The following is a 22,771-nucleotide window of genomic DNA, read 5'->3' on the forward strand; positions in this document are numbered from 1 at the left end:
TGAAGCTGTCAGCTCTGTGATTAACCCCCTCCTGGGAGAGTTAACATAACAAAAGAACGGGCACTTCCTGCGCTATTGATCTCCCCTCCCTCCCCCTTCCACATACCGGAGTCCGGAGTGCTTCAAGAAGACTTACACGGACAGACAGACGACTGCAGGGCACAAAGGTCAAATTGAAGTGGAGTGAGCGCCCCCCCTGGGAAGGTGTCGCGCCCCCCCAGTGGGGCGCGCCCCACAGATTGAAGAACACTGCCTTACAGGTTGTTTTCTTCCAGGATCCTATCTGACGGGGGGGGGGCTGCTGCTGCCGGGCGCCAGGAGGACCGCCACTTGGACTGCCTCCCTGCCTGGAGGCCCAGTGAGCTGGCTCTGGGCCCAGCCTTGCCCCCCTGCCCGCCTAAAAGAACTTTGCTGGATCTGGACTTTGCCTCTAGCGCTTGGGAGCGCTTTGTTTGCTTATAGCGCCTGGGAGCGCTTTATTTTACTTATAGCACTTGAGAGCGCTTTATCTTGCCCTTCAGCGCTTGGGAGCGCTGTGATCATCTGCCTAGCGCTGGGATCACGTTTAATGTCCTCTGGCGTCTGGGAGCGCCTTATTTGCTTTGACCGGTGCCCACCCGGCATTTTTCACCCCGGGTAATTCAGGGGTATTGCCGCCTCCGCCCGGCCGGAAGTCAGGCAGGCCGGGGGCGGGACAACCAGACAACAGAAAGCCCAGGCGGGAGCCTACCCCGCGCTGGGACGTGCAAGCAGAAGGAAGAAAGCTGCCGACGCTCGGGGGGCTCCCGTGAGGAGAGGAGAGCCCCGCACCGAAAGAAGGGACCGGCCGCAGCACAGACGGAGTAGTGGAGGCTCCGGAGAAAAAGTAGAGCTGCCGCAAGACAAGAGGCCCGGTGAGTGTGGCGTCTTGGCTCAGGGGCCTCGCTTGGGGGTTGAGCCCAGCAAGGGTCCAACAAAAGCTGCATTCGTGCAGAGAGCCCACGAGGCTCTGAGGGCACCACGTTAATTAGAGCCCAGAGAGGCTCCCAGCCCTATTTGTTCTCAAGCCTAACAGAGGCTCCGGGGGCATCACTTAGTTTGCGAGCCCAGAGAGGCTCTTGGGCATCTTCTTGACCTCGAGTCCCCAGGAGAGGGACTCCAATGACGGGGCCAGATTTGTTTTAGAGCCACGAGGGCTCTAGGGCCGCATTTGTCTCCAGAATCCCTCAAGGGGGCATTCCAGGCACAGAGGAGGCACGAGCGGCCCCATGTGGCAGCGGGCCGCTCCCCCCTCACACAGGAGCATATTTGTTTCTTCAGAGCCACGGAGGCTCTAGGGGGCAATCAGTTGGGTAGAGCCCGGGAGGCTCCCAAGTTGGCCCCCTCATTATCTACACAGCTGCCCAGCACTTAGTGGGCAGCTGCCACGTTTAGGCCCCCCTGACTTTGGGACACAGGGCGTCCTAGCCCCCATAAGGCCAGTTGGCCTGGGTACAGTCACAGGTGGTGACTTATGTGAGTGCTGCGCAATTGTTCTTACACCTCTGAATGTTTTTAGGCATCATGTGTTTTCCTTCCCTACACCTCTGAATGTAGTGATGCATCATGTGTAATGTGTTCTTGCTTATACCCCTAAATGTATGGTGATACTTAGGTGGTTCTTCTTCCTAGTACAGGTGTTGCTAGTGAAGTCCTGGTTCCCTGCGTGACATTCTCCTAAGGTGGTTAGGGTTGCGTAGGTGGTACTTACCTGTTACCAGTGATTAATGGTTGTGTGCTACAGTTGCTATTTTGTGCTACAGTGATTTTATATTCTATGTTCAAAGTGCTAGTTCTAAAAGTGCCTATTCCTGACAGTGGTCCATGTGGCCCTGTCTTGTACATATCCCCTGTAAATTCTGCCTGTGCCTGTTGGCACATTGTAAAGTGTGTGTTTTTATCTAATGTGTTTTGGTATAATACAAAGGCTATTTTTACATATAACCTTGTGTGGAGTTTCTTTTGTGGTGGGCCTTGGGTGTTGTTGCTGGGTGCGCGCGCAAACACTTAACCTACATAGCCTCCAAGATTAGCCTTGCTGCTCGCGTCACGTTACCTAGAGGGTGAGCAGGGGTTATCTTTGGCGTGTAACTCCCTTGCCCTGACTTAGAGTGGTGGTCTCCGACTGACTCTGGTGTAATCCTTGGCCAGCCAGAGATCCCATTTCTAACAATGCTTTGCTTATATCTTTATGCATCCTTATGTCCTGCTATGTAATACAACTTTTTTCTTTTTTTCTATACCCCCGGGTCTAGCTAGCGCCATATAAAACGTATAAATAAATATGAGCTGAGGTTAAGTTCATGCCTACAATGGTGCTTCTTGCGTAGTCTTGTGCATGACTCAACCCGCAGAGTGGAACTTGTGAGGAAATCACTTCAATGCCAATTTTAAAAACAAAAGTACCGTGAACAATGGGGCAAACACAGTTTGTATGTAAGTAAATCCTGACTAAGTAAGTAAATGGTGGTTCAACTGTTTTTGTTCATGAATCAGAGTTATACAATGTTATAAATAATGTTTTTGAGTACCTTGTTTCATGCAGATTCATAATGAAAAACCTTAGACTGCTGTTATGTCTCACATTGTTTGTATCAGCCTCTGATGATAAATTAACTCTTCCCACTCGTTGTGCATTGTCTTTTGCAAGGAACGTCCTTGTACTTGTTTCTTGGCTGTAACCTCCTACTGTGCAATCCAGTATCAGCCTGCTTTTCCCCCCTTGCTGTGCCTTGGTTTCTTCTGGGAACCGGCAGTGCAACGCAAACCTGCCGCCCTCCCCCTTACCCCATCGGCTACCAGCAGTGCTGCGGTGCATGTGAAATTCTTCACTTTCAGTTTCACATAGAGCCGCTGGCCAAGGTTTCAAAGTGGCTGAAATAGCCTAAAAATCTATTATGAGTGCAGTGTGACAGCGGGATCATACCTTTCCCATTGATGTTTTTGTGCTCCTGCTTATAGAGTGGCACCCTGAAAAGGGAAGCCATGAAGAGAAGAGGAGAGGAGACGATGACAAAGAAGATACTATAGACGATAGAGGCATTTAGTAGGAGGCAACAAAAATCCTACTATGAAGGAAGACAGGTGGGTGAGAGGAGTACGAGTCATTGGAGGAAGAAATGCTGAATAGGGCCAATAAGGATAATGCTGTTCTGGGCTGAAGAGGAGCAGATGAGGACACTTCTAATGAAGAGTCATGGGCAGTATTGCGAGAATCTGGGATCAGGAAGTTGGGCAGTGCTTTGGAGAGAAGATGGAAGAAAGACGTCAAGCGTGGTACTGAGGAAAGGAAGGTTGGGAGAGGCAAGAAAAGGCATAGCAAGGATTATAATACATAGCGTAGAAATGCAGCAAAAGTGAATATGGCGATAGAACAAATAAATGCATAGTGTAGGACAGGAGGATAACGCTCATGTAGCAAATCAAGCTGAAGAGGATAAACAAAACTGGTGCCTTAACATTTAATACAGCAAAGTGGTTGCATCTTTGATACTGTGGTTGTGGTTGATTCAGCTTCTGATTTGTTTGCAGTTGTCGGGCCGTCAGCAGCCTTCTGTGCTTTGTTTCCACTCTGAGTCCACTAAGTATGTGTGCACATTGTCTTGAACACTTTTTGCCTGCCCCCGCGTATGCCGGTGAGAGCCTGTGGCAGTGCTAAGACGTTTGTAACGTTTCAGTTGCACTAATATAGCACTTTATACCCGTTCGAGGTGCACACATAACACTGAACACACATGCATGTGACTTACTCCCTTTTGCCACTGCTTGTGTTTAGAGTCTGAACAGAGGTCCCTCCATGGTCTGAGTGTTGGGTAGCAGGCTTTAATGAGCGCTGTCTGCTTGCATGCCCTGGCCCCCGTTTTTTCACCTTCAGTAGGCCTCTGCGTGGCACCGCCTACTCGCTGGCCATATTTCGCATCTCCCCAGAGAGCCATCCCTCAAACGGATGCCCTGGGAGCTAAAGCCAGCCTCCTCTGCTGAACTTGCCAGAGCTTAATGAACAAGGCGCGTGGCCGCTAATGTTAAAGTGCGACGTGCTGCCATTGTGAAAGTAAAAACGGACACCATGCTGAAACATTAAGAACGGTGCCCGGGCATGAAGGAATGCGAGAGAATGTTAATACGTTTGAGAATCACAAAATAATAAAGTAATAGTATTATAAAATGTGCAGCATTATGTAGCATAATTTGCCTTTTCTTGCCACATAATTTACTGCAAGCCACGGGCGCCACTGTTAAATAAATATGCCTGTCTTGTAAAAGTAAAAGAGGGCACCGTGCTGCAACATTAGGCGCGCCGCTCTGGGGCAGTAGGGGGATGACCGGCTGTGAGCCATGCATTCTGGTAAGAACAGAAAAATGCTTTAGAAGACAAAAAAAACCAGGCGCCATGTTAAAGATAAAGCATGGTGTGCGTTGTGGAAAAGAAATGTTTTAGGTATATGATGGCCCGTACCGTGATGCCACTTTTTTTGCACCTTAGAAGCGGTAAAACATAAGGCTTACCCTGCTGGTATAAAAAAACAAGCGGGAGAGCATGTTTAGCCTGCAACAGGCAGGAGGAGTCATTTAAGAAAATAGTGCCGACAGACTGTGAATAAAACATACCGAGCAACAACACATGTAAAAAGGCCAGTCCTGATGGGAGGTAACAACAGGAGACAGGGAGGTAACAAGGAGTGACTAATAATAAAATGTACAAATCGAAAGCCAACATTTACAAAGGACAGTCACAGCATCCAAGTAAAAATATGGGCATAGAGTGGGTGGAGCTTCAAGTCCACACCTGAATACAGCATGTCTCAAAGAGGCAGCGCAAGCGCTGCCTAGGCGAGACCTAAAAAGTTAACACTCAACACAGTCAAAGCAATGAGGAACATTTAAAGGTGTGAATGAGCCATAGGTGTGTGAGTCTAGATTTCTGCTCATTGTTTGAAGTGATAAAATTACTTTAATGGTGATTTTGTTACTCTCAGATTGTAGACTTTTTCCCTTTATCAGCTTATGAGGTGGAATCTGAAATACTTGAAAGCTGTTGATTTAGAGATTTTGCACCCTGATACAGCACACATATGCTTGCCTCATACACTGCTTCCCTCTTTCATAGGTGAATGCATATCCTCAATAGTTAATTTTTTTGAAAGACAGAACCAATTGCGTTTTGGCGTGTGGCTGAGCAGTAAGTGGGAGGGTGTTGATATTAGGTAAGGCCTCTTCACAAAGAGTAATGAAGCTAACATAAAGACTCCTTTAGCCTACTCTTTGCCATGGTTCCTTCACATTCCCAAATTAGTAGGTAGATGTCACAGCAAGGGAGGATTAGAGCAGCACGAAATAGCTTAAATCTGTGGGAAGAGATTGTTGAGACCATTTTGGCCAAACCCAGCACTGCTCCATTAGAAAGCCACATGAACAAAGCAGGTTTGTGAGGTAACTCTTTCTCTTTTGAATGTCTTATACATGTTCCCTTTCTAATATAAAGATATAATCTGTAAATATACTGTTTTTCTATTTTGCTCGAATATTCCCAAAAACTATTTTTGAAAAATGTACTAAAAATAAAAGAATCTAATTCTAAGATTTATGCAGACTGAATCAATGGTCTTTACAGAACAATTGTTTTATTCATTGTTTTGGGCAATTTCGGAAGCACTCAACAGCACAGCACTCATTGTGACTGCACGCTTCCACTTCAGCGTAAATTTAGTAAGTAATGGAGCGTTTCAGTCGCGCTCCTGTTTTCGCAGCTGAGGAGGCACTATAATGCGTGACTTTCCTTTTCAGTGCGGTGATGTAAACCACCACACTGAAATACTTTAGTCTAACGCCTGATGCGTGGTACTTGGCAGGAGTGGACTCCCAGGCAGAGCCTCAGCTGATCCTGCTGTGGGAAACCTTTGGCACAATGGCCCCGTTCTTTTTAGGTTGAGGCCACAAACACTGATTTTATTTGGGCTGGTGCTCCATTAAGGGCAAGGCGAACCCGTGCAGGGAAAAACAAACACAGCCCCAGAACAGGGAGGAAACTAAAATAGCATTTACTAAAATAGCATGCGCGCCATTAATTTTTTTTTATTTTTCGTAAATAGTCTTCCTGTGGGAGCTTAGTCAAAAGACGTAGAATAGATTTTACAAAAGATGTGAAACAGATAGTTGCCACTTGAAAATCAGTATTTAAGCATTTGAGCCTCCGCATGGTGGGCAGGCCTCCATCCGAAGTCGGAGGCCAGGAGTTTTAGCTGACGCGAGCCACCCCACAAAGCCTACATCACCCCTTCAATGTTTATAAATTAATACATTCATCTTGAAATGCAGACTCACTTATTGTCTAAAACATTCATTGCGTTACATTCACAGTCATATAGGTCTTGTTTTGGTATGATTATAGTTATACAGACACTGTACGCATGGTTACATACTCATTATGTATTAAACATTGCATCTCAGCTTTGACTGTTCCTATTTACTTTAAAATGAGAAAATGAGGGCTATTTTGGGTTGTGACATAACTTCTTGAGACATCAATTCCTATGGCCGCCCTCCAAGTGACGCACTATGAGCTTCCTACGCCAGCCTCCTCTGCGCACTATTTATTAAGGATCTTTGTCCTTCAAAAGATAGGATTAAGGGGTCCTCTGTCAACTATGGGAAGGATGGAATTTTTTGAATTTGAAAAAGTACTAACCTCATCTTCAAATACTGCTCTTCTTCGTTCTGCCTCCTTAAGGGCCATACTCTTTTCTTCACTCAGATCCCACCCAGATGCAAACAAGACGGCATCGTGAACGCTAATAAACACTGCTGCTTTGGTGTTTTCGTTATCAAAAAACTGATTCCTTTCAAGATCCGCCATAACAGACGCTGCAACGAAAAAAAAATACAGTTTTCTGCTAGAATAAAAGAGATGTGAACTTCATTCATTGTTTACATAGATTCTTAAAGGCACTCCTCCATATTTTGCATCTGTCAGGCGATAATATATTAGTCAATTAATTTTAATACTCAGACGTATTTAAAACCTATAAAGTGAGTGGGTCGTCCTTAAATACTGGTATATAGTAAAGTTAATACAAACAGGTCTCCATAACAAGCACCTCGAAAAACGTGGAAGAAATTACTGGACCTAATAAAGATACCCCTGGTTAAGGCATTTACCATGTGCAATAAATACTATTATGAGGCTTAACATATGGATTTGGTATCTATCGCATTTAAAGAAAAAAGTTGCTTATTACCATTTTTTTCCAGCATGATTGTAAAAAGAGTAACTGATTATTTATTTATTTATTCATGTATTTACTGAAATGTAAACAGCGCATGGCTGCACTAGCGACGGGACGTCCCAGCACTACCAAGTAAACATGGTTAAAGCAAGCAGCGAAAAAGACAGAAATTATCCCCGGAATAGCCACGTCTTTATAGCTTTACGGAACTCCAGATGCTTTTGGAGTCCTTGAATTGCAGGGGGAAGAGAATTCCAGAGAGGTGAGATGTACTCCACGCAGGAGGATTGGTCACAGTCGAATCTATGAAAGACACCAAGGCTTGAGAACTATTTACAGGTAAGTAATGTTTTTCTTCTCCAGCAATACATGTTTCATAGATTCACCTGCTTGAATCAAAATACTAAGCATGATGATCATATTAACACATCAACATTGTGTTAGATGGGGCGTGGTTTGGGTGCCTGTCAAAATGGCCACTTAAAATCAATGCTTCATCCTAGAGCAACTTAATCTTGTGTCCTCTATCTGCAAATGCATGCTTTTTGGAACACTAAGGGCTATCAGATAGTTACTGACGCACCCTGGACTGGGATTGGGCGGTGTGATGTCTCAGGCCGCAGGCGCGAGTGACACTCAGTGCCGCGGCATAAAGGACACACGGGACACACGTTTGGCTTTCCGCGTGTTCCGGACTGCCTTAGCCGGCCACGCCTCCTTCATTTTATACTCTTGCGCGTGATGTAATACGCCCGCGCACACGCACTTTCTAGGATACGGGTAACTAGACCGCTACCTCGCGATCCTAGACATTACATTCCTTCTAACCTTTATTTAAACAAAAATGCAGACAGCAAACATTTAAGGCACCACAGTAAATGAATATTGTTATGCAGGTTACCAGTCCGTGGGTCTCAGTCAGGGGCTCAACCAACCATGAAGTCCGCAAATTGGGATGAGGGAGCCGGGTTCTTCCTTAGGCCATACCCGGTCCGTTCTCCTCTGGCAGGGGCTCTCAGCGGGGTTTCCCTCGGGGTGGCGTTAGTGTCTTGTCGAGCAGCAGGAGAGCGTGGGGTGTTCGTTTTGGGGGTCCTGGGTGTCATTGGACCTCCTGCAGGGTCTTCACCGTGGACGTCTCGGTCTGCTGTCTCTGACTCCTCTGGGTCCTCCAGTTGACTGGGGGCTTCCTGGCCCTTTTCCAGTGCCTGTGGGCCAACGGTGTCTGGATGGGCTTTCTTGAAAAAGGACACGTTGCGGGTAACTGTTTTGGGTCCTCGTTGGGCTGTCACCATGGTGCCCGTCCGACGCAGGACTGTCCATGGTTAAGGTTCGAATGGGAGCCGGAATTTGCTTCCGGGATACCGGTCTCTTACGTATACTCGATCTCTTTCTCGGAACCCCGATTCCTTGGCCTTTCGCCGTGAGCTGGCGTAGTTGTAGGATCGGGCTCCGTTGGAGAGAGTCTTCTGTAAGTCTACACGATTTGGGGTCCAGTCAGGGTGGCTGGGAAGGGTGTCTCTGACCACCCGTCCTATGGCTGCGGGACCTGGTGCAGCTTCCGTAGTCCGGTGTGGAGTCAGCTGGTACTCGCGTTGAAAACTGTATATCGCCCTTTCCAGGGGGGATTCTTCGGCAGGGGCAATCCTTATGATCTTGCTCAGGGTGCGCATGAATCTCTCCACCTCCCCGTTGGTTTGAGGCCAGCGGGGGGTCACCTTCCGATGATGAATTCCCCAGCTTTAGAGGTATTCTGCAAACTCTTGGCCCCGAAAGGGTGGACCATTGTCTGTTTTGACCACCTCAAAGATGCCGTGTGTGGCTATTGTTTTTTCAAATTTGGCAATGACTTCCTTGGCGGTTTGGGTCTCAACGATTTCTACCTCCGGATACTTGGTGAAGTCATCGATGATTACAAGGACGTACCGTCCGTCTGGCAGGTGCCCGAAGTCTGCGCTCACACACTCCCACGGTCACTGCGGGTTGTCTTCTGTGATGACCGGGGGTGGGCGTTCAGGTTGTCCTGCTGCTTGGCACCACGTGCACGTCCTGACCACCTGTTCCACCATCGTGTCCATTTCGGGGAACCATACCTTGGCTCGAAGCCTGCTCTTGGTCTTGACCATGCTCTGGTGTCCTCTGTGAGCTAACTCCACAGCCTGGTGAGTCAGGCTCGCCGGCATTACTATCCGCGGGCCTCGCAGTAGGCAACCTCGGTTGTCGAGGGACAGTTCTTCCTTCAGTCTCAGGAGTGCTTCTAGGGAGGCTTTGGCTTGCTGAGTCCGTCTGCTCAGGGAAGTTTGGACCGTCCGCCAGTCATTTGATCGCAGGGCACCTGCTGCCAGTTGCGGCACTTCATCGTTCTGTGTGGCCTTCAAACTCATGGGAAGGGGTCTTAACCGCTCTAGTACGGATCTCACGTACTCTTCAGTCTCCTCTGCATCTTCCTTTTCCAACTTGGTGGCAGCGCGGGGGTGCCTGGACAGGTAGTCCGCCGGATTTGTCGCCCCGGGTCTGTATTCCACCTGATAATCGTACTCCTGTAGTTGAAGAATCTATTTTTTGATCCTCGGGGGTGGCTTCGACACTGATCCCTGGAACAGGGGTATTAAGGGCTTGTGGTCTGTCGACACAGTGAAGGGATGTCCGTACACATAGACATGGAAGTGTCTGCAAGCCCAGTGGTTCGCGATTGCCTCTCTCTCAATCTGTGAGTATCGTTGTTCCGTGTCAGTCGGAGCGGCTGGCGTAGGCTATGGGAGCCCATTCTTCGTTACTTTGCCGCTTGGTCACCACGTCTCCAAGGCCGTAAGGGTTGGCATCGACTGCTATGTTCGTGGGCTTTGCCGGGTCAAAATACAACAGTGTCTTGTCTGCCCGCAGGACCTCCTTGGTGTCTCGGAACGCCTTCTCCTGTTCTTCGCCCCACTGCCAGGGGGTGGTGGATTTTGTTAGCTCTAGGAGAGGCCTGGTGAGATTGGATAAATCTGGTATGAACCGCCCACAGAAGTTCACCATGCCCAGGAAACTCCTTACTTCGGATATGTTGGATGGGGCTGGAGTGTCTTTCACATCCTGGAACTTGTCTGGGTCAGGGGCTATCCCCTGGTCTGAAAAAGTGTACTCGAAGAAGCTGATTTTGCTCTGTAGAAATTGGCATTTCTCCCGGTGCAACGTTAGCCCTGCATCTATGATCCTCTGTAGTACGCCCCTCAGTCTTTGATGGTGCTCTTTGACAGATTTGGCATAGATCAACAGGTCGTCGCTTACATTTAGGACTCCCGGAAGCCCGTTAAGCACTTCCCTAATAGTGTTCTGAAATACCTCGACGGCACTGGAAATGCCGAAGTTGAGACGTCGGTAGCGTCTGAGGCCTACGTGGGTGGAAAACGTTGTTATGTAGCGGGAATCTGGGTGGAGAGGTAGTTGGTGGTAGCCAGAGCGGAGGTCCATTTTCGAAAACCACCTCGCTCCGTTTAGCTCTCCCAAGATGTCGTCTACCGTGGGGGTTAAGTGTCTTTCCCTTTTGACTGCTGCATTGGGTAAGCGCATGTCCACGCATATGCAGACTTGGCCCGGCTGCTTCGGCCTGCGAGCTACCACGATTGGAGATACCCAGGAGGTGGGTCCACTGACCTTTTCGATGATGCCCTGCTTCTCTAGGGCCTCCAGTTCTTCCTCGACCTTCTTCCTAAGGTGGAACGCTATTCTCCTTTGCCTAAGGGCTACTGGTTGGATCAATGGGTCGATGTGGAGGGATACTTCTTTCCCTTTCAAACACCCTATGCTTCTGAAGGTCTCCTCAAATTCTCTAGGATGGTATCCAGCTCTTCCTCAGCTGCCTGCCCGCTGATCAGCATGCCGCTGCCTTCCTTGGTGACGTAGACTGTCGTGGGGACTTTCAAGTCTTGGTGCTGGAGTTCTGTCTTGAAACATCCTATTAGAGGGATTGGCGTTTTTTGTCCATATGCAAACACTCTGATCTTTGCTTCTCTTAGAGGAGGTCTGGCTCTTAGCTGGTTGTACACGTTTGCCGCCATTAATTCGATGGACGCTCCGGTGTCAATTGTCGCTCGCACATCTTGTTGATGAATCCTGATGTGGCATTTCGGGAGCTGTCGCTTCTTTCGCTGCGGCTGTTCAATGGTAGTGGACGGGATATTCGCTCATGTCATCGTCCATATCTTCGCTGTCTTGATCCTCCACTATCGCGTGTGCGGCTTCTTTCTTTGACTTTGTGGATCTGCATACTGCCGCGAAATGGTTCATCCATCCGCATGAGCTGCATCTCTTTCCTTTTGCTGGGCAGTCTTGTGCGCAGTGGGGCTGGCCTCCACAGTATCGGCAGTCCCTGCGCCTTTCTTGTTGTTTCTTCCCGCCGTATTGGCGCGCCTTTGGCTTCACGACGTTTACCTTCTCCGCCGTGTTGACCTGTTCCATTTTGATAGGCCGATGGAGGGCGGCCTCCATGTGGGAGGCTCTGGCTTGCGACAGTTCTTTCGAGCGCCCTAGATTGAGGATGTCTGCCAGTGGTTTACCGTCCTCTTGCAGGATCGTGACTCTCAGCTTGGAGGAGTACCACCCCAGAATTATCTGCCCCCGTATTTCCTCTTGTTCGTCACGGAATCCACATGCGCTGGGAAGTTCTTTCAGTCTTCCGTGGAATGCATCTATTGATTCTTCGGCCTTTTGCTTTGCTTGACGGAAGACGAACCTTTCATAGTCCTTGCTTGCCATGGACTCGAAGTGTGCATTAAGAGCGTTGAGGAGTGTGTGGTATGATTTGGGGGTAGCTTCCACCAGTGTTTTGTATATTTTGTGGATGTCCTTTCCGCCAAGATGGAGAAGCAGTGCCCGGTGCCTGTCTCTGGCCGTGCCTGCCCCTTCGAAGTATATCTGTAGACGATCTGTCCAGTCCTACTACCGTGGCGCTAGGGATGATGGGGCACCGTCTACTACAAATGGCTTGATGGCGGGAATGGACGCCATATTGGCACGTGGACGGGCCTGACTTGCTGCACGTGATTTCCCTTGTCAGTGGCTCCCCGGCCTGAGCAGATGTGGCCTTATTCTGAGCAGCTCCTACCGTTGGTGTGGGGTGGGGTTCTGTCTGCGTGGGCTTCAGCCTTCTGCACCCCTCGGCGTGCAGTCACTCTGCCTCCTAACGAGTTTCTTAGCGCCGGACGGGGCTGCACGCTCGCTTCCCCCTTCTATCCCGTAGGCCGAAAGGCTGTTTCCCCCTCTGACTGTTTCCCCCTCTGACCTTGGTGTTGACGCTGGCACTCGAAGATGCTCGTGGCCAACATGCAGCGCGGTCAGTTGTGTAGGCATTCACTGCTGCAGGCATGAGGTGCGAGGGGGTTGCTCCGGGATGGCACCACGAGGCATTTGGCGAATATCGGCATAGGGCTTGCTGGTTGCCTGTAAGGGCGCCTCGACGGGCATCGGAAAGATGAGGTGTGCTCTGGGGCACAGCATTGGCTCTTGGGACCCTTGTTGCCAGTGTGATGTCTCAGGCCGCAGGCGCGAGTGACACGCAGCGCCGCGGCATAAAGGACATACGGGACACACGTTTGGCTTTCCGCGTGGTCCGGACTGCCTTAGCCGGCCACGCCTCCTTTATTTCATACTCTTGCGCTCGACGTAATACGCCCGCACACACGCACCTTCTAGGATGCGGGTAACTAGACCGCTACCTCGCGATCCTAGACATTACAGGCGGTTTTGTGCATATAACGGCCAGTGCTGGATTTGTGGTGGCCCGCCATATCTGGAGCAGCCCTGCCAAGTACCACGCATCAGGGATTAGACTACCACTTTTTAGTGTGGAATCCGCATCAGAGCACTAAAATGCATTAGCCTTACATTTTAATATTAGCATCCTAACCACCTGTCCGTAGTGTTTGACAACAAGGAGCTCTGCATTTAAGCAGCAGCCGTGCGTGCACCGTGCACTCTCCATGCTATATGTGCCTGCTGTTTAAAAAAATGTTTACAACATATTTTATTAATTTTTGGGATATAGCCCTCCATACATATATATCGTCTAACCTATGGTATTAGCAACCCTTATGCGCATCTACATATTGTACCACAGTTGAAGTGTTGTACATACAGTCATAAAATATTGCCCAAACACCCATAACCCCCCACCTCCCCACACCTACTAACTATCTAGCTCCCTCCCCCTCCCTAACCCGGCTCATTTTTATAGTATCACGTCATAGGGGCATCAGGTCGCACATCATTTTTTCAATTATATTAAGTTCATGGTGTGCACCTCTACATCTTGTAATTCTGCGGGGTTCATGTAGGTCATTCCCCAATGAGGCTGAGTAAATCCCACTCCAGTACAGGTTTTAGTGAACACCAGCAATGCATTATGGGAGATGTAGTCAGTGAAACATGTGTCATGACAGTCATCACACTGAACAACAAGGCATGTGACACACATCAGTAATAAGCAAGCCGAGGTCATTAAGATAGTGTGCCAGAAATGAAAAATTATTATTTCTATGGAGGGCTGCTGGACTACTGAGCTAATGTACAATTTCTATCCACAGGCGAGACATCGCACAGGTCTGCTCAAGACAGGGCTGGAAGGGCACCCAGGAAGGAAAGATCAGAGGAGGCCAGTGCAAGTGCAGGGCACACCACACCACCACCACTGGCATCACCACCACTGCTAGCCTCACCACCACTGCCAGCGTCATCACTACTGCTAGCATCACCACCACTGCCAGCCTCACCACCACTGCCAGCCTCACCACCACTGCCAGCATCACCACTACTGCTAGCATCACCAGCAGCAGCACCACCTGCAGTGGCAAGACCCAGTAGGCATGCTGTTGCCACACTCCAGGAGATGGAGTCGTCCTTGGAAGACACCAGGGGGGAATCTCAACTGTGCCAGTGAATGGCAGTAATGCTGGGTCGCAGCTCAACTCAGAGAGAGCACACACAGGTGCCAGACGTCGCAGGGCTCGGGAAACCAGTCCACCTGTGCAGGGTGACGATCATGGTGTCTTTGCAGGGCTGGAGGCAAACGTGGTCAAGGTGCAGCGCCTGCAAGGGAAGGCAATTCAGTCTGTACAGTGGCAAATGAAACACCTCAACACCAACATGGTGAACATTGAGAAGGGTATCAGCACCATGACCTCCACGCTGGCTGAGGGCATGAGTGAAATTGCTGAGGGCATTAGGGACATGTCCCAGTCAGTGATGCTGAAAACCATACAAAGGCAATGAATCGCCTCTCAACAGCCACTTCTCTGCTCTGCAGGCGCTCTGTGGCCATGCAGGAAGGGATGGTGCACTGCAGCTGTGATGTCTCTAGGGGGCTGGCCAAGGTAACGACTGCACTTGAAGTGCTGCTAACAACTCAGGCAGCCAATACTGGTGCTGTGGATGTGGGGGACAGTGAGGAGACGACCAGTCACAGCAGCATCCCATCCCCTGTAACTGAGACCCGGAGGAGCAGCAGACGGCATTGGGCTGGCACTGGATCCATAGCCAGTGAAGACAGTCTGCTGATGGCATCCAGCAGTGTTGTGCGTGGCCGCAGATGCTAATGCAGCCCACACTTTCTGTACTGAATTGGGTGAAGTAACCCATGACTTCCTCTTAGGGTTGTCACAAATTGGACTGGCAAGTGGGCCCTTTGTGTAGTGGCGTAGTTCCCAAATATTAAATCTACGTCATTTACATACAACAACTGGCTGTATCTCCTTACTTACTCAAAAATAGTTGCATGTGATCTCTGCCCGTCTTTTTCTCACATCTGCTGCAGGTGCCACTCCTGCTCCATTGGGCTCTGGCTCAGCAAATTCATCATCATCGTCCTCAGAGTCAGTTAATTCAACTTCTGTACCTTTCTTAGTGGCAAGGTTGTGCAGCATATCACAAGTTGCAATGATTTTGCAGCAGATGATGGATGTGTACTGACGTGTGCCTCTGCTTTTGTGGAGGCAGCGGAACCTGCTTTTCAATAGTCCAAACGTGCGCTCCACAACGTTGCGTGTTGATTTGTGTGCCACATTGTATCGGTTCTCACTCAGGGTTGATGGGTTTAGGTAGGGAGTGAGGATAAATGAACGCACAGCATAAGCGCTATCACCTAGGTGAGAAAGAGAGTGCCATTAATTACATACACCAACACTTTCATCTGCAGTATCCATCAGGGGGTGTCACAGTGATTTACCTAGCAGGTATCCTTCTCCAAATTCTCCCGCAGCCAGGCTTGTGTAGATCCCACTGTTCTGGAAGATGTATGAGTCGTGGGTGCTCCCTGGAAATTTGGCTTTGATGTCAGTGATTATGTTGGCAGCATCGCAGATTACCTGCACATTTATGGAGTGGGTGGTTTTTCTGTTTCTGTAGATGTACTCAGTGGCTGCAGGTGGGCAGATTAGAATGTGTGTCCCATCAATGCACCCTATGACATGCGGGAACTGTGCCATTTGGTAAAAGTCAGTCTTGGTTTTCAGCAGTTCCGCCTGTGTGTTTGGGAAGCTTATGTAGGAATGCATTTTCTGCATCATGGCATCCAGGAACTTCCTAAAGAAATGGGACAGGCAACTCTGTGACACCCCACCTACGGCAGCTATCCCCCCTGGTAACTGCCAGATGCAAGTAGGTGTAAACTACAGAGTACCTGCACATGTGGTGGTATGGCGTGCGCCCTTGGTGTTGGATGCCCCAGGAGTGGGTGCAGGTTCCCTATCAGGTCCAGGATGGTGTGGGGGTGTAGCCTGTACCTTTCATGGCTCTCAGCCTAAGTCAGTTGGAAGAGTGTGATGCGCTGTCTGTAAACGCGCACCTCCCATCTTCAGATCCTCACTCCTGCTGCCTGTAGCCGTAGCCGCCTTGCAATTACATAAAAGGCCACCATAGTGATCACACTGTTGCAATTTGGGATTGTTTAAATAAATTGCACCTGATTACTACCTGCTTTCAGTCAGTATTAATTACCGACTCCTAAATACCGAATTTCATGATTTTTCCTACATCTCTTTTCTCGTTTTTACCGTTTCTTATTTACTGATTCGGTGTTTGGTAATTTCGAATCTGTAAATTAGAAATCGATATTAAGGAATCGGTATTTACTGATTCCTTAATACTGAATCCTCCCTACATCTCAAATGCCTAAATACCGGTCGATAACAGTGAAATTTACTGAATTTCACCGTTACCGACTGGTATTGGGCCACCTACATATGGCCCCAAGTCTTTTCTTGACACCTTGAAATGATGTTCTAAGTTTTTGCACTGTCAATGTGAAGTCTGGGTACAGAGATACGCTATTGTTTTCAGACTGAATTTGGGCTCTATCCCGAGCTAAACAGAGCAGGGTGTCCTGGTCTTTAAAATTGAGCATCCTTGCTTCCATTGGCCTAGGCGGGGCTCCAGGGGGTAGGGTACTTGCTGGTATCCTGTGCGCTCTTTCAATGCAGAAAACTTCTGTAAGGCCCTCAGGCGCTATCATGTCTTTTAGCCATTGCTCTATGTATTGAGTAGGGTTGGACCCCCGCTGCGTTCCGGTAGGCCCACTATCTTCACGTTATTGCGTCGAGCTCTCCCCTCAGCATCATCCACCCTGTCTTGCAGTCCCGAGAGTTCTCAACGCAGTTGTTCAATCTGCGTCAAATGGGTTTTGTGTTGTGGCAATATCTCAGCTATATGCAGTTTGTTGGCGTGGACCGTTCCTGCCAGCTTGGTGTGGTCAGCTTTTAGCAAAGTGAATCCTATGGTGAGTGCACTCACTTGTTTTTCGATGGTCTTCCTAGATATGTGCACCTTGCCTCCCTCTTCTGTCGGTGGAATACAGCTCAGGTCAGGGGTACTGAGGAAATCTTCCCGCTCGCAATGATCAGCCCGCCTGTGCACAGGGCCTCCACTTGCTTATCTCTACTGCGCCCCATTTATTTTCACCCTGGGTTAGTGTTTCGTAGGTTCGGCTAGTCACTAGGTCACACCCCCGGTATCGTCCTCAAACTGTGTGTTCACCAGTCCCGAGGGCAACACAGACCCCTGGATTCAATAGTCACTGCCTGGCCTCAGAAACAGTCTCCTGGCCTCCCCACTGCGTAGCAGAGTTGCCACCTGTCTGTTAGGGTAACTAGTCTAGGCAAGTCGGAAAGCAGCAATTGCCTGAACCAAGCTGTGTAGTATCCAGCTTGAGCCCATCCGGGCCCTGCACTCACAGTTCAGTGCACACCAGACAACACTATCCCTTCTGTATGCGGGAGGGGGGATTCCAGGTGCATTATTGGCCTTTCCAGCAGCCTTCACAACTCATGTGGCGTAAGCGCACTTCTGTCCCCAGTGCACTGCTCGTTTGGGCCTTTACATCCAGGGCCTTCTCGCTTCTCCTGGCACAGCCCACACCTCCGATACAGCATGTCGATCCTGGAGGGGTGCCATTGATTCGTGGTGACAGCCTCTGTAGCTGTAGCCCTCACGACTCACGAGGGTGCAAGTGCTCGCAGTGACTCGCGGCCGCCGAGGGTTACGTGCCCTGCAGTGCGACCGCACTCAGGCTCTCCCCGGAGCAATCGCCAGGCCCAGAGTCCATTGCTAATGTCACTCAGCTCACCCACCGGGAGTCCACGAGTAGGGATGTTGGCAACCGGAGCGTGAGTCGCATTCCCGATCACCTCCACTCACTTGAGACACTGTCTCCTTTCGGCTTTAGGATATGGGGATGCGTGCAGCGGCCCTGCCCCTTCCTCAGTCAGGGCCACCACGCCAAGGCTGCCTCGCCGATCTCGGGATCTGTACAAGGCACACACTCCAGAGCTCTGCACAATGTCCTCCTGGAGAGTCCGGGGTCCCACCGTGCCTCGTAGGGGGTCAGATGTCCAGTAACTGCACGGTCAATCTCAGGATTCCGGGCCTGGCTCAGAGCTCGGCTAAAGCTAGTCTGCCATGCTTGGCGGTTAGCCACGCCCTGTGCCTGATGTTTCAAAATAATGCTGTGGCTGGTGTGTCCGTCGGGCTGCAACAACACTGTATTTTGTGCCTTGGCTAGCTAGGCACTTCAGCCGAGCCGGGCATCTGCTCTCACACCAGCCTCCAGCCTCTGCTATACCACCTGCCCTTGGAGCCGGCCAGTGGTAAACTTAACAAGCAATAGCAAAGCCAATAGGTTTCGGCAATTAGAGAGAGATATTGACATTAATGTCAATGTCTTTTAGCCATACGTTATGGTGTGGAGTGGATGTGTGTGGTGTGGAGTTGGAATATGTGGAATGTAAATATGTGGTATGGTGCAGAGTGGTTTTATGTGGAGTGTAATTATGTTGCATGGTGTAGTTTAGGTGGAATGGCGTTGTGTGGCGTGGAGTGGCATGTAGTGGAGGCGAAATATGTGGCATGATGTTAAATTATATTGTGTGGATTGCACTTGTGTGGTGTTACATTATGTGGGTTGTGCCGGAATTGTTTGAGGAATTGTGTGGCATTGATTGGAGTCATGTGTAGAGGAATTATGTGGGATGGTGAACAGTGTAATTATGTGGATAGTAATTATGTGGTATTGAGTGTAGTGGAATTATGTGATGTGGGATTGTGCGTCATGGAGTGTAATTATGTGGAGTGGTATTGTGTGTCTTGTAGTGGCAAGTTGTGGAGTGGAATTATGTGGCATGGTGCAGAAATATGTGGCATGAAGTGGAATTCTGTGGTGTGGATTGGATGAAGTGGTGCGTAGTAGAATTGAGCTGTGTAGTGGAATTATGTGGTTTGTGTGGAATTACGTGGTGTGGAAAGGAATTCTTTGGAGTTGAATTCTGTGGCATGGAATTGTGTGGCATTGAGTGGAATTATGTGGCATGGTGTGGAGTGTTGCTATGTGTTATGTTATGTTATGTTACTATGTTTTTGTTTAGCGCAAATCACCACTGGTCTCTAAGCGCTTTCACAGAAAAAAGTACACACCACACTGCCAACCTGAATGCCCTCCGCCATCAAACAGACAATTAAGATGTTGATGTTATCTTTTTAAACAGGGAGGTCTTTAACTTCTTTCTGAAAGAGAATAGCGCTGAAGGTAGCTCGTTCCAGATTTGCGGAAGGAGTACCGACAAAGCTCTGCCACCTTTAGATTTAAGATTAAATCTGGGTTGAGTTAATTTACAGGCTTTGCCAGGGCGCAGAGCTCTCCCCGGGATGTACTTCCTCAAACGATCTTTAATGTACTTGGGGGCCTCTCCATAGATGGCTTTATGGGCTATACAAAGACATTTAAACTGCACTCTATATTCGGTAGGCAGCCAGTGCAGCTTCAGGAGAAGGGGGGTCGCGCGAGTTCTCCTCGGTAGGGAAAAAATCAGCCTGGCCGCATCATTCTGCACCACCTGCAGTTTCTTCAAGAGTTTCTGCGGGAGACCTAAATACAAAGCATTGCCGTAGTCCAGCCAAGAGATAACTGTGGCGGACACTGTAGATGTCGGGACAGAGAGGATGGGCACCAATTTCCGGAGTTGCGTGAGCAGGCCTATGCAGGAACATACCACAGCCGAGACTTGGGGGGCCATAGATAGGTCTGCGTCAATTTTTAATCCTAAGCTTTTGACCACTCTTCCTGGGTTTGGCACCTCCCCTAATTCTGGGGGCCAGAAAAGCTCGCACCAGGGACTTTCTTGTTTAGTGATGACCAGCACCTCTATTTTCTCTGCGTTAACTTTCAGAAGATTGTTTGTCATCCTGGTTAACGGTGAATCTAAGCAGATTCTTTACAGAGTCTTGTGCCTGGATGGTGTTCTCGAGCTGGACTAGCAGTTGAGTGTCGTCCGCGTAGTTAAAAATTTGGCAGTTCCTCTGCGTAAGTTCCTCCACTAAAGGTTGGAGAAAGATATTAAATAACGGTGGGGACAGTGCAGACCCCTGGGGAACGCCACAGGTCACTGCACTAGCACAGGATAGATGGTCTCCCATTTGCACTCTTTGAGTACGGCCAGTGAGGAAGGATTTAAGTCATTTGAGTGCTTGCCCTGTAATTCCTAATTTCGAGATACGATTCAGCAGAATGGCATGGCTGACCGTATCGAACGCTGACGACAGCTGTGGTGTGAACTGGATTTAAGTATAGTTTAACTATTTGATATTGAGTGGTATGTGGAGTGTAATTATGTTGTGCGATGTGGAATTGGGTGGATTGAATTGTGTGGTGTTGAGTGGATTTTTGTAGTATGGTGTGGAGTGTAATTATGTGGCCTGGTACAGAGGGACAAGTTACTTTCCTTCGGTAAAGCTTTTTCTGGTGGATACAGTATCTGCCTGTGGATTCCTCACCTTGTGAATATCCCCTGCGCCAGCAGCATTCAGAAATTTTTTGTAGCTCTCCACTCCTATGAGGACGGCGTCACTATAGCATGGCTCCGCTGACGTCACCGGAGCCAAAAGAGAGCCTTGTCGGCGTGATGATGTCAGTTCCGCCCTTTTTTTCCGTGCCTTCGAGGCAAACTGGTGGACCGACCACAAATATAAAGTTTACACAGTACATAGCATATAAACCAATAAACATTGTGTAAAATTAAAGCAGGAAAGCAATAGAATAATACACTTCCCATGAAAGTAACAGATAAACATTATAACATTGTCACGTTTGAACGCATATAAGGGTGGACAACGGGGAGGCGGGTGGGTCAGTGAGGAATCCACAGGCAGATACTGTATCCACCAGAAAAAGCGTTACCGAAGGTAAGTAACTTGTTCTTCGGATGGATACATCTGCCTGTGAATTCCTCACCTTGTGAATTAAGTCCCAAAGCAGTCCCCACTCCCGGAGGAGGGTGTTCACCCTTCTATACCAAAAAGTCCTGCAGGACGGAGCGCGCAAAGTGTCCATCCCAACTCACCCTGGAATCTAAGCAGTAATGCTTTGCGAAAGTGTGGAGGGAGGCCCAAGTTGCCGCTCTACAAATGTCCTCAACAGGAATACATCTAGACAAGGCAGAAGTAGAAGACTTTGCTCTGGTAGAGTGAGTTCTTATACCCTCTGGAGGATCCTTACCAGCCAAAGAGTAACAGATCTTGATGCACAAGAGAATCCATCTGCAAAGGGTGCTCTCGTGCACCGCTCTGCCTTTACTGCGACCAATGAAGCCCACGAAGAGCTGGTCATCCACACGAATGTCTTTAGTCCTATTGAGGTAAAAACTCACCGCCCTTTTTGGGTCCTGGCTTTTAAGCTGCTCATCCTCCTTGGAAGGGTGAGGGGGAATAGAAGGAAGGAAGGGTAACAGATTGCCGCAGATGAAAGGGAGTTACCACCTTAGGCAGAAAAGCAGCCCTGGTCCTGAGTACCATCCTTTCAGCGTGAATGGTCAAGAACAGGAGTTTCGAACTCAGAGCTTGAAGCTCACTTACCCTCCTTGCCGAGGTAATGGCTATAAGAAAAACTGTCTTAAAGGTTAAAAGTGCCCAGGGACACTTGTGCAAGGGTTCAAAGGGAGAACCCATCAAGTAGATTAAGACAAGATTTGAGTCCCATTGAGGCACAATAAATGGAGTGGGCGGAAACATGTTAGTAAGGCCTTTAATAAATCTTAACACAATAGGTGATTTGAACAAGGACGGCTGATCCGGCAAGCAAATGAACGCAGACAAAGCCAATAAATAACCCTTCACAGTAGCCAGAGCAAAGCCCTGGGCTAGAGAGAGAGGATGTTGGATAAACAAGCCCTCAAAGGGTCAATAGACTTTTCTCCAGACCATTCAGCAAATTTGACCACCTGTAGGAATAGATAGACTTGGTGGAGTGTCACCTGGCTGATAAAATAACGTCCACCACGTCAGACGGGAGAGAGAAAGAGTTCAGGTTGCCCCGTTCAATCTCCAGGCATGAAGGTGCAAGCTCTGGAGGTGGGGGTCTAGAACCTGTGAGAAAGTGCCATCTTTCTTGCATTGGTATGGCCCCACTTTTTGCTGAATTGCTAAGGTGCTTTGACAGAGTGTGCCCCGGGCTCCTGACAATCAGGTGCCTAGGGCCTGTGTTCCTTCCCTTAAACTGTATTGAAGCTGAAACCCAATTGGCATCTCTGGCCACATGTCAGCCCCTGGTAAATGGTACCCTAGGTACCCAGAGCATTGTGACTAGAGATGGCCTCTACGGGCTGCAGCACTTATTATGCCACCCTTAGGAGCCCTGCCCCCTGACACCCACACACTGCCTTTGCAGACTGAGTGTCCTGGTGCAAAGAGTCGACATGGCACACATCCCTGTGTGCCATGCCCACACACCCACTGCCCTGGCATACATCCCTCACCCATCTAGTTGGGTGCCCTATGCCAGTGGTGTGGGCACAGGTGCATGAGCCCTGTGCCCCTACAGTACCCAGGGCCATTCCTGGGCACTGTAAGTGCAGTGATGCCATTAAGAGTATGTGGTGCTGGGAGGTTGTCATTACGAACTCCACAGCACCATATTGGCTACACTGGAGACTGACAAGTTTGATATCAAACTTCTCAGCACAATAAACCTCCACTGATGCCAGTGTGGGATTTAATGTAACATGCACTACAGAGGGAAT

General features: G+C 49.1%; 1 protein-coding gene across 1 annotated transcript in view; it reads right to left on the bottom strand.

Annotated features, from left to right (window-relative positions):
• The window catches only part of SLC26A8 (solute carrier family 26 member 8), a 3,386,895-nt gene that overhangs the window by 288,542 nt on the left and 3,075,582 nt on the right, over window positions 1-22,771 (bottom strand). The window contains exon 15 of the mRNA XM_086923258.1: window positions 6,704-6,879. Within this exon, the coding sequence (XP_086779384.1) occupies window positions 6,704-6,879 (176 nt within the window). The remainder of the gene's footprint in view (window positions 1-6,703; window positions 6,880-22,771) is intronic.

This window comes from Lissotriton vulgaris, chromosome 5 (genome assembly GCF_964263255.1).
Source record: "Lissotriton vulgaris chromosome 5, aLisVul1.2, whole genome shotgun sequence".
NCBI classification, from domain to species: Eukaryota; Metazoa; Chordata; class Amphibia; order Caudata; family Salamandridae; genus Lissotriton; species Lissotriton vulgaris.